The following is a 13,913-nucleotide window of genomic DNA, read 5'->3' on the forward strand; positions in this document are numbered from 1 at the left end:
GCACAGTAGACACTCGATGACGGAGACATCTCTCTAACCCCAAGTCACTTTTAACCTCCTCATTGGGGCCCATCAGTGTCTATCATGCCACTGGACTAAAGTTAGTTTACTAAATTAGCTTACTAGTATATACAATAATCTACCTTAAAATCCTGCACCTATCCATTCCCCTTTTTCTTTTCTTAAGGAGAATAACAATCTAATTTTTTGTTCCACCCCCAACCCTATAACCATCGTCCACAATCCTGAGAAACACGAAACCTTTGGGAGAGGGGTGTCGTCGTCTTAGAATTGCTTCCTGCTGTTTTACTAGTAAACTAATTTAGTAAACTATCAGCCTTAAATAATTTGCATGGTTATGGATTCTTGTATATTGATACAAATGTAAACTATTTTTATATTCCTATTTAAGATAATTAGTATAGCCAGGCAGTGGTAGTGCATGCCTTTAATCCCAGCACACGGGAGGCAGAGTCAGGCAGATCTCTGTGAGTTCGAGGCCAGCCTGGTCTACAGAGTGAAATCCAGGACAGGCACCAAAACTACACAGAAAATCCCTGTCTTGAAAAACAAAACAAAAAACAAAAAACAAAAAACAAAAACAAAAACAAAAAAAGATAATTAGTATATTGATACAAATACAAAACTATGTTTCTTGTATTGTACATATATTTTTACTCCGATTTGAAATACCTTGTATATTGATATGAATGTAATATTATGTTTATCATACTGTATGTATGTTCTACCTATGTTTAGGATATTTTGCATATTGATACATATCAAGGATATTGTTGTCATATTGCATATTGCACTATACATTTCTATCTCTGTTTAAGATATTTCATGTATTGTCACAATTTTGAGGTCATTGTCCTTTTACTGTACATTTGTTTACAGACTGTTCACCTTATTTATATGAAGCCTTAGTCCTTAGGTTATTTAGGTAGATAAGACTTAGAGATTTATAGTCACCCATGCTTGTCATCTCTATAGTTATATTAGTTAGATTGTCCAGATTTACAGATACAGAGGTCGGATGGACAGGTAATCTTCAAACACTTCATAGACCTAGAGAGTATGGCATTTAAATAATTCTGTTGACATGAGACATGATTGCTTCTAGCAGCACCATCTAATCCCAGGAGAATTCGGGCTTTTAAGACACTTGGTTTGGAAGTTTGTCTTCCTCCTGGCATAACGGCCTGCTGGGCAAAGAACTGCCCTTGCCTCGACTGCTGACAGTACGAACACTGTCCTTTCTGGATGAGCAGGACACAGGGGAAAGTGACTTCTGAACTCTGCCAAGACGGGGTAAGATAGTCTTTCAAAATTCCTGCTTCTGAAAATGGTCTGTTAGATACTCTAGGCCTGTAGCCAAAATGAATGCCCCAAAGGTGCTGAGAATCTTTAGGTGACTGTCCAGGCTGCCAGTTGCCTTTGTCTACTCTTGAAAGATTTTTGAAAATTGCTTGCGTGCATTTCCTGTTTCTCAGGTATTATTATATTCCTTCTCAGGTCTTTGATACAGTTACAATCTTCTTGTATCTTAGCTAGAACATATAAAGTACTAGATTCAGATTCTTCAGGATAGGACAGCTTTTGGAATAATCTCTCTAACATATCATTTACTTATGCTCTGGACATCTCTGTATTTTATTTAGTATGTGTCTCTTGTTTGATGTAATGTCATGTCTTCCTCCTGGCATAACGGCCTGCTGGGCAAAGAACTTGTTGGTTGTAATTCCATTTGTTTATGTCATTACCTTTTATTTCTCCTGGACAATATTTAATAATCATTCCTATTGTATGTAGTTTTGTGTTCGGTTAGAACCTTCTTGTTTAGACAAAAGGGGGAGATGTAGTGAGAGCTGTCTGAGCCATGCCCTGAAGCACCACCCCTAGTGAGGTAGCAGGTAGCTGTTACATCTGCCTATGACCTTCAGGTACATACTCCTGGGGTATGGCCGCCTGGGACCCTTAAGACCTGAGGTGCACGTATGCTCTATCGCTTTGCTACCTCGTGGTTTTAGATGCTGAGATCTTGGACCAGGCAGATCAATGTGGGACAGGTTTATAGAGTTAGGGTCTGATGTAGTCCAGGCTGGCCTCAAACTTGCTAAAAGCTGAAGAAGACCATGTATTCCCAATCCTCCTTCAGCCTCCCAAGTGATGGGATCACAGGACTGTGCCTCCATTCCTGGCTGCTGGTTTGGTTGAGACAGGGTCTCACTATAGATCCAGCTCAGTCTGACCTAGAACTCACTATATAGCTCAGATTGCCTTGAACTTGCAGTAATCCTCCTGTCTCTAACTGCTAAGGGCTGGGATTACAGGCCTGTGCTGCTACACCAGTTAGGGGCCTGTTTAAAGACATAGGGTAGACTGCATCAGTATCTTGAAACATTTCCTCTGCCACAATAACAAGAGTGGCATCAGTCTGAGGTGAAACTGCTGGACAGACACGCTTGCCGAAAGTACTTTTTGGATAAGATTCTGGTGGCTTCTGTGCAAGCTTGTGGTCCTGGCAATCTTCTGTGATGATTTCTATCAAGTATTCCTTAGTATAAGTACTTTTCCTTTGTAACTTTTCAGATTTATTTTTTGGTAGGGTTAACATGACTCCATTTTGATTCTGACACTCTTCACATTTCTGTTATGGGAAGATGAGCAAAGACAGAGTCGTCGACACCCTGGTATGTCGAGAACTTTTGCTGATTTGGTCACAATGAGCTATCACTAAACAAAGCAAGCACCTAGCACGGTGGTGCACACCTGTGATCCCATCACCTGGGAGGCTGAGGCAGGAGGATTGCCATGCATTGGAAGACATTGTGGACTATATAGTGAGACCCTGCCTGAAAATGAAACAAATCATCCATTCATATCATGGTATGGGGATCAGGCAGCAGACATTCTGGGGGAGCCTCCATCAAGGTCAGTCCCGGGAATAATTGTCAAGTAGACATCTTGTCTTCACATTGTCTCTATCCATTCTTGTTGCTGTAACAAAGTACCTTAGACTGATAATTTATACATAACAGAAACTTGGCACAGTTTTGGAGGCTGGGAAGTCCAAGGCAATGCCAGCAACTGATTCGGTGTCTGTTCAGGACCCTTGGTCTCATAGACTATTTTTTACTGTTTCTTTGTAGTAGCAGGGATGGGGATGGGGTGTGTGTGTGGAAATTTCCCTCAGGCCACTTTCATGAGGCACTAATTTCATTGTTCAGAGCTCTGTTCTTCTGACCCAATCACTTCCCCAATGCCCAACACCTTTATATCACCACCCGGGCGGGGCATTGCATTTCAACATTCGGAGTCAGGGCAAACATCCATTCTACAGAACGTTCCTTCCTAGTCCATGTCTGGAAGCACTTGTTAGTCCCATGACCAGGTTCTTCAGAAACAGAACCACCAAATCCTAAACGTACAACTTTTTTTTTTTTTTTAAGCCTGTGGTAGATGCCGGTATTTTCGGGTTGGCTGATTGCAACCTCGGATATAAGTCTTGTAAATGTAGAACAGATCAACCAGTTAATCCATGATCAGGACACATCTATAACCGATAAGCTTTGCTGGAGGTAAAAAAGTATTTCTCATAACCATGTTTTTAGCTTATCTTCAAAGTGTCCTGGATCAGGTGTGAGAGAGCTGCATTGCCCTGGATCTGTCTTTGACATTAGTTGAGGAGTCTACACCAGTCACATACCATTTTAGAGTTCTGAGTGGAGTCAAAATACCGTCTTTGGGAGCATTGGCTCTAGGGGCTTAAGAGAGATTTTTGTCAAAAAACTGGATCACAACAGCCTGTCCTGAGACAGGTCAGCGGACTCCATGCAGAGAGGGTCCGAGGTTATAGATGCAAAGTTTCCAACAGTTCTGCGAGCCGCATCGCCCACTCTAGTTGTTTCCGCACATATGCGGAAAAAGGGGGGCGCAACTGGAGTATGAAGATCGTGATATTTACTTTGGAACTTGAGTTTGTCAGCTCTTAGGAAGAGTCCGACCTTCCTACACTCCTCTGAGGGGCTCCCTCTGCAGTCATCCAGCCTGCGACTTCCTTTCTCGCTACTAGCCGCACACGCCCCAATCCTCACCGGAAAACTTCTGTACAAAGCCTGTCTTCCGGACGTCGGGCAAGACCATTGCCAGCCAGTGGCAGAGAAAAGGGGCGCCGTGGTCCCTGCACCCAGCTCCGACCACGCCCCGCACGAAAGGCCACGCCCTCACCCGCCTCCGAGCGCCCCGCCCCTTCTCGGCTAGGCCTCATTCGGTTCGAAGAGCCACGCCCCCACCCCGCCTCCTTCGGCCACGCCCTCTCAGCCTCGCCCCTCTTCTCAGAGCCACGCCCCCTCTGGTTCGGCAGTTTTCCCCGGCCCCGCCTCCTGTGGGCCACGCCCCTCCTGACATTGCGGACCACGCCCCGGCCCCGCCCCAGCCCGGCCCGCGCCCTATTTGGTCATTGGGGGGACCAGCGAGGCCGGCGGCGCTGCCGGGGAGCGGGACGCGGCGGAAGGGACGCGGAGCGGTCGCGTGCGTGGAGGGCAGCTCGGGCGCCGTGCGGTCGCTGCGGGCGCTCAGGGGCCCTGGGAACAATGGCGCTGTGCGCGCGGGCCGCGCTGCTGCTGCTGCTGCTGGGCGCGCTGCAGGTGCTGGCGCTGCCGGGGGCGGCGGCCGACGGTAGGTCCGCGGAGAGGAAGCGCGCTGGGGCGGCCTGCGTCTCCATGTCCGGCGTCCTCGTGGAAAGTTCCACGCATCTGCCGTAGACTCCGCGGGCCGAGGGGAACTGAGGTTGGGGCGGGTTTCCCGCTTGTCCTGGGGCCGCCTGGCTTTTCCGGGCTTGGGGGCAGCCGGCCGGCGTGGTGCCGGTAACCTGTTGAGTTTTCCTGGGATGGCCCTTCTGCCGAGGACTCAGCCTTTCCCTGGAGTTCTGTGGCTGGTAGAAAGACCTGTAGACTGAAATATGTCCACTGACTGCTGCAGAAACAGATCTGATTTTCGAATACCCACACAGCTTCCAGCAGAAGGTCCCCCAAGACGCTACAAGTTGGATTCCAGGGCCAGTGCTGCTGGCTGGGAGCCTTGCTTGGGTGTGCGCGCCTTGTTCCCCCCGCGCAGGTGAGGCTTATGCCGGGGCCGAGGCCACTAGGGAGGGCTGCGAGTCACCTGCGCAGCAACCTTCAGGTCTGAGCCCACGACGTCATTAAGGCCGTAACAAAATGTGTTGGCAGCCTTCTGTGCAGGGGATTTTTTGTTTCCCTTCGGGGCCTTGACCTTTTGGACCCTTTGAGAACTCTGAGTTTGTGAGAATTCTGTTTTCCCTTATTACCTACTAGAGTCCAGTCGCTAGGGAAATAGTAAACTAGGATGAGTAGCTTTAAGTGACCAGAGGCTTGTGGTTTTCAGTTCTGTCCATGTGTTGTGTGTGCTTTTAGTTTCATTTATGGAGAAATTTTCGTTCATTTTCTCCACCTGCTTGCCTTGTGTGCACAAATAAGTCTGTTTACTCTGAGTTAGTAGAGGAGAGTGGAGTGCCCTCTTCTAGCTTTTGCTGTCAGAACACATTTTTGTTGTTGTTCGATACTGCGTTCTGTTTATAAATGTCTCACTAGAGAGGTTAGTGCTATTTGGAAAACTTGAAATGCTCTGATGCCCTGATGTCATGAACTAGTAGAGCCAATGAATTTAGTTCTATAGACTAGTCACCTTCAAACTGTGCTAAAAGGAGGTTTTGTTAAGTGAGTAATCAACAGGACCAGGCCCCCTGGTAATCCCTGCACTTCAAAGGAAGTTTAAGGCCAGATTGGGCTACATAGGGAGACCGTATCTCTAAAAACTATACAACAAAACCAAATAACTCGTCTAGTCTTTGCATGCAACATGTAATTGGTATAAGCAGCATTACAATACATGGAGATTTTTAGCAGTCATACTGAGATGTGGCTAATATTGGCTAGGTACATCTTCTGCCATGTTCTGCACTGTAAATCACCCCTAGGATACTCATATACCATCTCCATTTTATAGCTGAGAATCTGAGACTTCCAGGTAAGCTAACTTACTTACAGTACAAGTAACACGTTTGACTTCAGATCGGAGCCCAGACTCTACCATTTCATCAGCAGGCCACATCAGCTGATGTTAGCTCTTACTGTTCTCATTCCACAATGCTGTCCAGAATATTGTGAAAAACAGAAGATAATGTCATTGAACTTCTGGTTTTCAAATATTATTCTGCCTGGCATGGTGGCACACGCCTTTAATCCTAGCACTTGAGAGACAAAAGCAAGTTGATCTCTGTGAGTTCCAGGCCAGCTTGGTCTACATAGTACCAGGACAGCCAGGGCTGTATAGAGCACCCCTGTCTCAAAATACCAAAATAGTAATTTATCATGATGATACTGATGCTGGGTTGGTGGCACACGTCTTTAATCCCAGCACTCAGGAGGCAGGATGGCAGGCTGTTAATATTTTTTGATAGATGACAAATAGACTTTCAACAACCTTGGGGGAATGAAATAACTTTTATTAACTTATAACTGAAAGCATGGAATGTCTGTTTAAACATTCAAGTATTTTGCCACTAAATACTGTCTCAGGAGTGACAGTGATTGATGCTTATGCAGCAGTTGAGACAGGTTGATCTTTGTTGTGGGGTCTTGGACAGACCACTTGCTAATAGATGGGACAGTGAAGCCAGAAGAGGGAGGAACCGAAGGATGGCTTGGTTGAGAAAGGAGCAGTTGGTGATGTCACACCAAGAAGATGGAGAGGAGAACATAGATGTATTGCAGGCTTTGGAATTCATCAGCCCCATCCACATCCAGACTCACTAATGAGCAGAGCAGCTTTGTCTGGGCCTCAGTTCCTGTCACTGCAGAACAGGGCTCCTGCCATAGACTTTCCAGGAGGCTGAGAGGAAGCATTTAATATTGTTGGCCACTGCTTGATGCCTGGACTGGTACATCTGGACTGATCAGGTCCTGTCTGAGTTCCGTCTCACACTGGATGATAGTCCCATCCAGAGGAAGATATTTGCATATAAGAAATAGATTTGTCAGTTGGTCAATATTTCAAAGTTGTTGTTGCTGTCTTTGTGTTTTAAAGGTTCTTTGGTTTGTTTTGGATTTCTGTTTTGAGTGAGGGAGTTTGTTGGGAGTGAGTTATGTCAGAAACATAAAACACCTTTGTGTCTCTTTACATTGGGAGTGACTTAGAGCAGGGCTCAGCCTGACCTTAATAGGACTGGTCTCTGTGACCGGAACAGTAGTAGTATTACCTGAACTCCCCTCGTGGGTTGTCTTTCTACCAGTTCCAAAGTAAACCACTGAAAGTTGCTCACCTGGAGCACAGGATTCTCTTCTCCCCTTCCCTCCAAATCTTAAGGTACTAGCTTAAAAATGAAAAGTCCTACTGAGATTTTCACTGAAAAATGAGAGAGCTACAAATATCATCTCTCCACTGAGTGAAACTAGGGGTGCTGGTGATGAGAAGACCAGGAGGAACCCATGAACAAGAGGGCCTTTCCAAGATGGTCCACAACACCCAGAACAGAGCTGACGTCACCAGCGGGTTGCACATAGTGAGCACTGCAAGTGCTTGTTACGGAAGCTTGCTGTGTTCTGTGTGGAAGATCTAACAATGCAACCTCAAACCCACTGACAGCTCCAGGACGTTTCATAGCAACAGTGGCACAAGCAGAACTTCCTGTGGCATTACCTCCCCTCCCCCATACCACTGCCATCCTCAGGCCTTGCCCATCTGCAGCTGTGAGTTCCCCTCCCCCTCATCTGCATACAGGCCCCAGGCTTAAGGACTCACTGTTTCTGACTAGGCATGGAGTATATGCATGATGGATATACATGCACTAAATGGGCCTCTCATTTTCTTCAAGCTCACAGTTCCTTCAAAATGCAAGACCCTCTTCCCCCCCCCCCCCGCCCCCCTGCAGCCCAGGAAGTGGAGACAGCCTGACTATAAGCATGTACAATGGACTGCTCATCAACCTGGTGGCATCTGTACGGGACACATTCTGCACTCTCCCTCAGAGCCCTGGCCATGCTGTCTTTGCATGGTGTAGTGTCTTTTCTGACCTCTCACACAAAAACAGTCAGAAGCTGGCTTCAGTGTGCATACCCTTTGGAGCCCCAAACCTTTCACTGAAGGGCAGAGGGCTCATACCAAGTTGAATCTTCAGTACGCTTTACTAATGCTTCTCTTTATTTTTATAGGCTCTCCAGGTGGAAACATCTCTGTGCCTCTACTGACCTCCAGTGTTAATGTGACAGGTAAATCTTAAAAATTCAGAGTTTCCTTCCATCTAGGCTATAACCCTACTAGCCAGGGAGTATATTCAAGCTGCTCCAGGGCCTGGCTGAACCACAAGTTTGTCTCAAGTGAACCCCATAGCCTGTGTAAAGGATTGCCCATTGTAGCCATTAACAGGTGGTGGTTCACTAGATGGTTGGTGTTAGTCCAGCAAAGATTGAGTAACTGAAGAAAAAGTATGGGAAGCTGGGTGCCTGTAATCCTAGCACTTGAGAGGTGTATGCAGGAAGATTAGGACTTCGAGGTGGTCCTCAGCCACATAGGGACTTCAAGGCAGCCTGGAATGCATGGGAACCCTGTGCGAGCTTGCTTTCAGTTGCTGTGATAAAATTCCATGAGCAAAATCAACATGAGGAGAAGACAGTTTATTTCATCATACAACTCTCAGGTCACACTCCATCACTCAGGGCAGGAACTCAGAGTTAAGAACTGAAGCAGAGCCCATGGGGGAATGCTCTTCACTGGCTTGCCCCTCAGGCTTGTTCAGCCTGCTTTCTTATCCAGTCCAGGACTAAAGAGAGAAATCCACGGGATTCTGCTAAGGAGTATTAGGGAATTTATTAGGACATGAATTGAGGAAATACACTCATGAATACAGAACTTAGTAAACAGCAGAAGTCGTCCTCTGTTCTGGCTGCGAGTGAATCCACCTGGCCATCCCATCACACCAGGAAGAAGGGACTCGTGACCCCTCTCCCTTTTAAGAGGACACATAGGACGGCAAGAAGCACACCTCCTTCGGGCCTTACAGCCCGAGGTCATGGGCAGAGCAAATACCACTACACAGGACCACCTGCCCGGGGATGGCACTACCCACAGTGGGCTGTGCCCTCCACATCATTCATTGATCAAGAAGGTTCCCCACAACCCTGCCTGTAGGCCAGTCTGATTGAGACCTTTCTCAGTTGAGGTTCACTCCTCCCAGATGGCTGGTGCTTAGTCAAGTTGACAGAATCCTAACCAGTACAGTCCGTGTCTCAAACAAAGCAAAAACATACTGGGATTTCAACCTGCATGTGGCTTGTGAAGTCATGAGTCTGCAGGTCCACTAATGAACAAAGTCCCCTGAGCTGTCATGGCTGGCTCTGAATGCCACCGTTTGAGCCATCAGACTTCGACCTGCCATCTTCCTTTTCCAGAGAGACCACTAATGAGGCCCTTCCTTCACTCACACTTTTAGTTTGGGACACATGAGCCCCTTCTTGGGGCTCTGTGCTCACTAGCTTGCAGGTACTATCACACGATAGGGCACCTGCCCACTGCCTTCATTTCCAGTGCTGACTTATCAGAACTTTCCCAGGGGCCTGCCCTGAGAAAATCTTTCCCAGATTCCTGGGGAAGACACTTCTTTCTTATCCAGTCCAGGACTAAAGAGAGAAATTCCTGGGGGGGGGGGGGGGGGGGGTTGGTCATCTGAGGGAAAATAATCTATGTACACCATGCTCTTTTGTCCTTTATTTCTCTAAGACAAAATTCTGTCTACATAGCTTCAGTTCCGTCCTGACACTCAGTTTCTCTCTGTCCCTTCTTTTTCTGTCCTCTCATAGTCTAATAGTAACTAAGCCCTTATGTTTTTGATCTCCTCTTCGTCCCCTGTTCCTTCATCCTCCATCTTTCCTCCCTCTCCTTACTCCTCGGCCTGAGCCAGCCTGCCTTACCATCTACAGAAACTCTGCCTTGTTCTCTTCTCCCCCCCAGCCATGCCACTCTGCTCTGACCAGGAATTCTGCTCTAGTCTTTACTGCACCTGGTTATGCCAAAAGCCCTATTGTCCTGAGGCAATAGCTCTGGGGCGGGGTGGGGGGCTGGGGGGGGTGGGGGGGGTGTACTAGGCCTGAAGGCAAGGGGTGGTCTGAGCTTCATTTGCACAAGAAACGAAGCTATGCATCTACAGCCCGCCTGTCTCCTAGGCCCTGCAGGGGTATTAGTTACCTAGTGGATCAGTAGTAGGTCTGAGAAGCTAAACTGTTTGCCATATGACCTGATATATATTGAAAGCTGAATAACACCAAATATTCCATGATAAATGGCTTCCCTCTTGAAGGACTGCTTGGTCGATCAAGGTATAGCTTATTATATACAGCTGGACTCTTATTTCATATTCTTGTGGCCCATGACACTGACAGAGTCAGAAACTAGAAAGGTTGCACATAGTCTGAGTGCTCAGGGCACAAAGTAGACCACATCTTGATTCCCTAAAATGTTTTATATTTAATATTCTCATGATAAAATATGGATGAGATGAAATTTCTGATTTTTGCCACTTTACATTTACAGTTCCTGCTATTACGTGCATTCACGTTATTGTGCAACTTCATGGAGTTGTGTTGTTATTTATTTCTTTGTTTAACCATGTCATACAATGTAGGTTAGGCTTTGCTCAAGTTCACTGTGTGATGCAGACTGGTCTTGAACTTGATATCCTCCTGCCTCAACCCTGTGGGTACTGGGATTAGAGACTTAGCCCACCCAGCTGGTCCCAGAGTCCTGTGTGGTTCATCCTCACACCCTGTGCCTTGTTCTCATTAGGTCTGCCTTTCCTACTGATGTCTAGTGAAACATAGCTATGCTTCTGTATGATCATAGTAATGACTGTGCTGAATTCCAGTATATGTGACAGAATTACAGAAAACTTCATGGGAGAGAAAAGGACTAGAAAGATGCCCCCAAGTATAGTAATATTTATCAACTGGGTTGATCAATTATTGTCAGCAAGTATAATGGTAATTACCACTGGGTAGTGAGTGTTTTACATATATTACTAGGCTGTTAGGTGAATGTCTCTTCCTGTTAGCTTATTTTAGGGGGAAGGAAAACGTGTGTGTTTGTGTGTGTGTGTGTACAGGTGTATTCACAATTCACCTGCGTGTGGTGAAGGCCAATGATTGGCCTCAGGTCTCTTCCCTTGTCACTTTCCATCTGTACTACTTTTGTTTATTGTTTTATTTATTATGTTTATAGGAGATGACTTAGCAATTAAGAGCTTTTGTTGCTCTTATCAAGGGAGAACCTGATTTCAGTGTTTAGTACCTACATCAGGTGACTCACACCCACCTATATATCAAGTCCAGGGAATACAATGCTTTTGGCTTCAGCAGGCACCTGCACTAGAGTGCATACACACACACACAAACACACACACACACACACACACACACACACACACACACACAACTAAAATGATTTTTTTTTTTAAAGTAAAACAGCAGAACTTTAAACGTGGTGGTGGGGTTATAGAAAGAGATTTGATCTGGGAAAGAGTTTCCCTCACTGCTCTGAAAAGCCAGTTCAGACTCAACCTGTTTGATTTTTCCTGCTATTAATGACATTCATGTTTGTGTGCTTGCATTTGAAGATTGCTGGTAACGTGGAATGTCCGTAGATTTTCCCTCAGATTGTAGAGTGGAATAATCATACACTGCATGCCCACCTACTGAACCAGATGGATGTTTGGATTACCCACTTGACTTGGTGCTATTTCAGGCACAAGGCATTTAGTAAATAAAATAGATCTGAGTTTCCTCTTGAGTGTTCCATCAAGGGAGGGGAGGGAGTATAAGGAAGAAATGAACTGCAGATGGTTTGAGATGGTGATAAGAGGTAAACAGGTAAAATCCATACCTAAATAGGTGTTGGGTTGGGTGGAGACTGACCACGGGTCTGCTTCAGGTTCTTTGATGTGGGTAGACCTGTACAAGGTGGGCTGGCTTAAGCTGAGACTTGAAGACTGGAGAGAGCCAGCGCTATCCACAACAGAGGAAAGAACCCTCCAGGCAGGGGAAACAGCTGGCGTAGGCACTGTGTTACAGGCACTCTGAGGCAGGAGCGACCGTCTTCCTCCAAGGAGTATTGGCAGTGACGTGGAAGGGTGTCTGCTTTTTGGTTATGTTGTCATTTACAGGAAATAGGGGACAAAACAATTACGGATTAGCTGTCAAAACATAGGAGGCTAGAAACGGGTCATGGCAGCTCAGTTAACTTTTCAGGGTCTCTTTTCCTCAGAAGATGAGGGCTCTTTTTTCTGTAGTGTCTGTCAGTGAGTCTAGCCCACTGCACTCTCTCATACTCCGCAGCTAGGATGATGCAATGCCCAGGCTTTCCTTCCACGTCTGTCTGTAATACACCGGCATTGTGATTAGGAACCTGAACTGTACCTGGCATGTTGATGACTCGACCAGGACTGCTGTGCACATCACCACTGTAAGCTTGTTGTGAGTTCCTTTGTTGTTGTTGTGGCTGGTTTAGGTGCCCCTTTTCTGGTTGTAAAGGTAATTCATGGTTCATGTGGAAATTTTGTAAGATACAGTAACTAGCTAACATCATTACTTGAGGTAGTTTGTTTCATGTGTGTGTCCATGGGTTGTGTGGAGGTCAGGGAACACCTTATAGGAGTGACTTCTCTGTCCTGCATGTCCTGGGGATGGAACAAGACTGTCAGGCTTGGCAGCAAGCACTTTAACCAGCTGAGCCATCTTGCCAGCCCAATAACAATGTTTCATACTTGAAAACTGCTGAAAGAATAGACTGAGGTCTCACCATAAAAAAGTAAATGTGTGAGGTGGGGCGTGATTTAGCCAATCCACGGTGGCTCAAAACATGTAGTACACCGTAAATATATACACAGTTTTAAAAGTACTCTATTTTAGGTTTGGGTTTTTTGTTTGTTTGTTTTTCAGCTTAAATTTGTGAGCACAGTATTTGAAAAATGGGAACTGAGACCCTCATGGCCTGTGCTTATAACATACTTGCTCACCCATGTGGCCCATTGTCCCTCTTTCTTTCTTTCTTTTTTGTTTTGTTTTGTTTCTTTTTATAGAAGAAGCAAAATTACTTTATCCAGAGCAAAAAAAGAGTTCAGGTCAGGGAGGGAGGGCTGCACAGTCCAGACTGGTGGCGGGCCACATGAGCGAGAGTCCCCAGAACCCCGGGCAGTGTGTGAGGCCTCCTTTTAGCAGGTCAGGATGCAGGCGCTGCTCGCCAAGCGGGTAGTGTGAGCAGTTCTTTTTGTTTTGTCGGGTTTTTTTTTTTTTTTTTTTTTTGGTTTTTTCTTGTTGCTGAAAATTTTTTCATACACTACACTCAGATCACACATTCCCCTCCGCAACTCTTACTGGACACTGTATTTTATAACCTTTGCTTCAAATAGAGTTTCCTTGCTACTTTCCCAAGAAGAGGAGAGAGGGGAAGGGGGGGGTGAAAAAAGGAAAAAACACTGTGTTGGGTGCTCTGAGACTGGCCTGCGGGCTCTGGGAAACTGGTTTGGTTGCTTGCTCTCCTCACTAGTTTTTAGTGTCTACCCATGGTATGTATTTCATGTTGTTCTTCAGAGAAAATAAAAAGAGAAAAAGAATCATTTTGTTGTTGGTTGGACATGGAGGATATGTAGTCTCTCTGAGTCTCTCCTTCCATTCGGCAGCACAGGCCTCACAGAGTAGGTGAGGTGGCATGTAAGGACCCCAGCACTCAGCACTGACCAAGAACTCATATGGTTCTGTTCCTCCTGCTTCTCCAGGCTCCCCTGGCTCCCCTGCCTCAGGGCCTTTGCACCAGACTGGTCTTGATACTAAAGCACTGTCCTTCCT

At 46.2% G+C, this 13,913-nt stretch overlaps 1 protein-coding gene across 1 annotated transcript in view; it reads left to right on the plus strand.

The window, feature by feature from the left end:
* The first annotated feature begins 3,465 nt into the window (after positions 1 to 3,465).
* The window catches only part of Tmem123 (transmembrane protein 123), a 35,213-nt gene continuing 24,765 nt past the window's right edge, over positions 3,466 to 13,913 (plus strand). The window contains exons 1-3 of the mRNA XM_052726069.1: positions 3,466 to 3,584; positions 4,079 to 4,683; positions 8,235 to 8,291. Of these exons, the coding sequence (XP_052582029.1) occupies positions 3,466 to 3,584; positions 4,079 to 4,683; positions 8,235 to 8,291 (781 nt within the window). The remainder of the gene's footprint in view (positions 3,585 to 4,078; positions 4,684 to 8,234; positions 8,292 to 13,913) is intronic.

Source organism: Peromyscus californicus, unplaced genomic scaffold (genome assembly GCF_007827085.1).
Source record: "Peromyscus californicus insignis strain IS unplaced genomic scaffold, ASM782708v3 Scaffold_11__1_contigs__length_118956290, whole genome shotgun sequence".
In the NCBI taxonomy this organism is placed as follows: domain Eukaryota; kingdom Metazoa; phylum Chordata; class Mammalia; order Rodentia; family Cricetidae; genus Peromyscus; species Peromyscus californicus.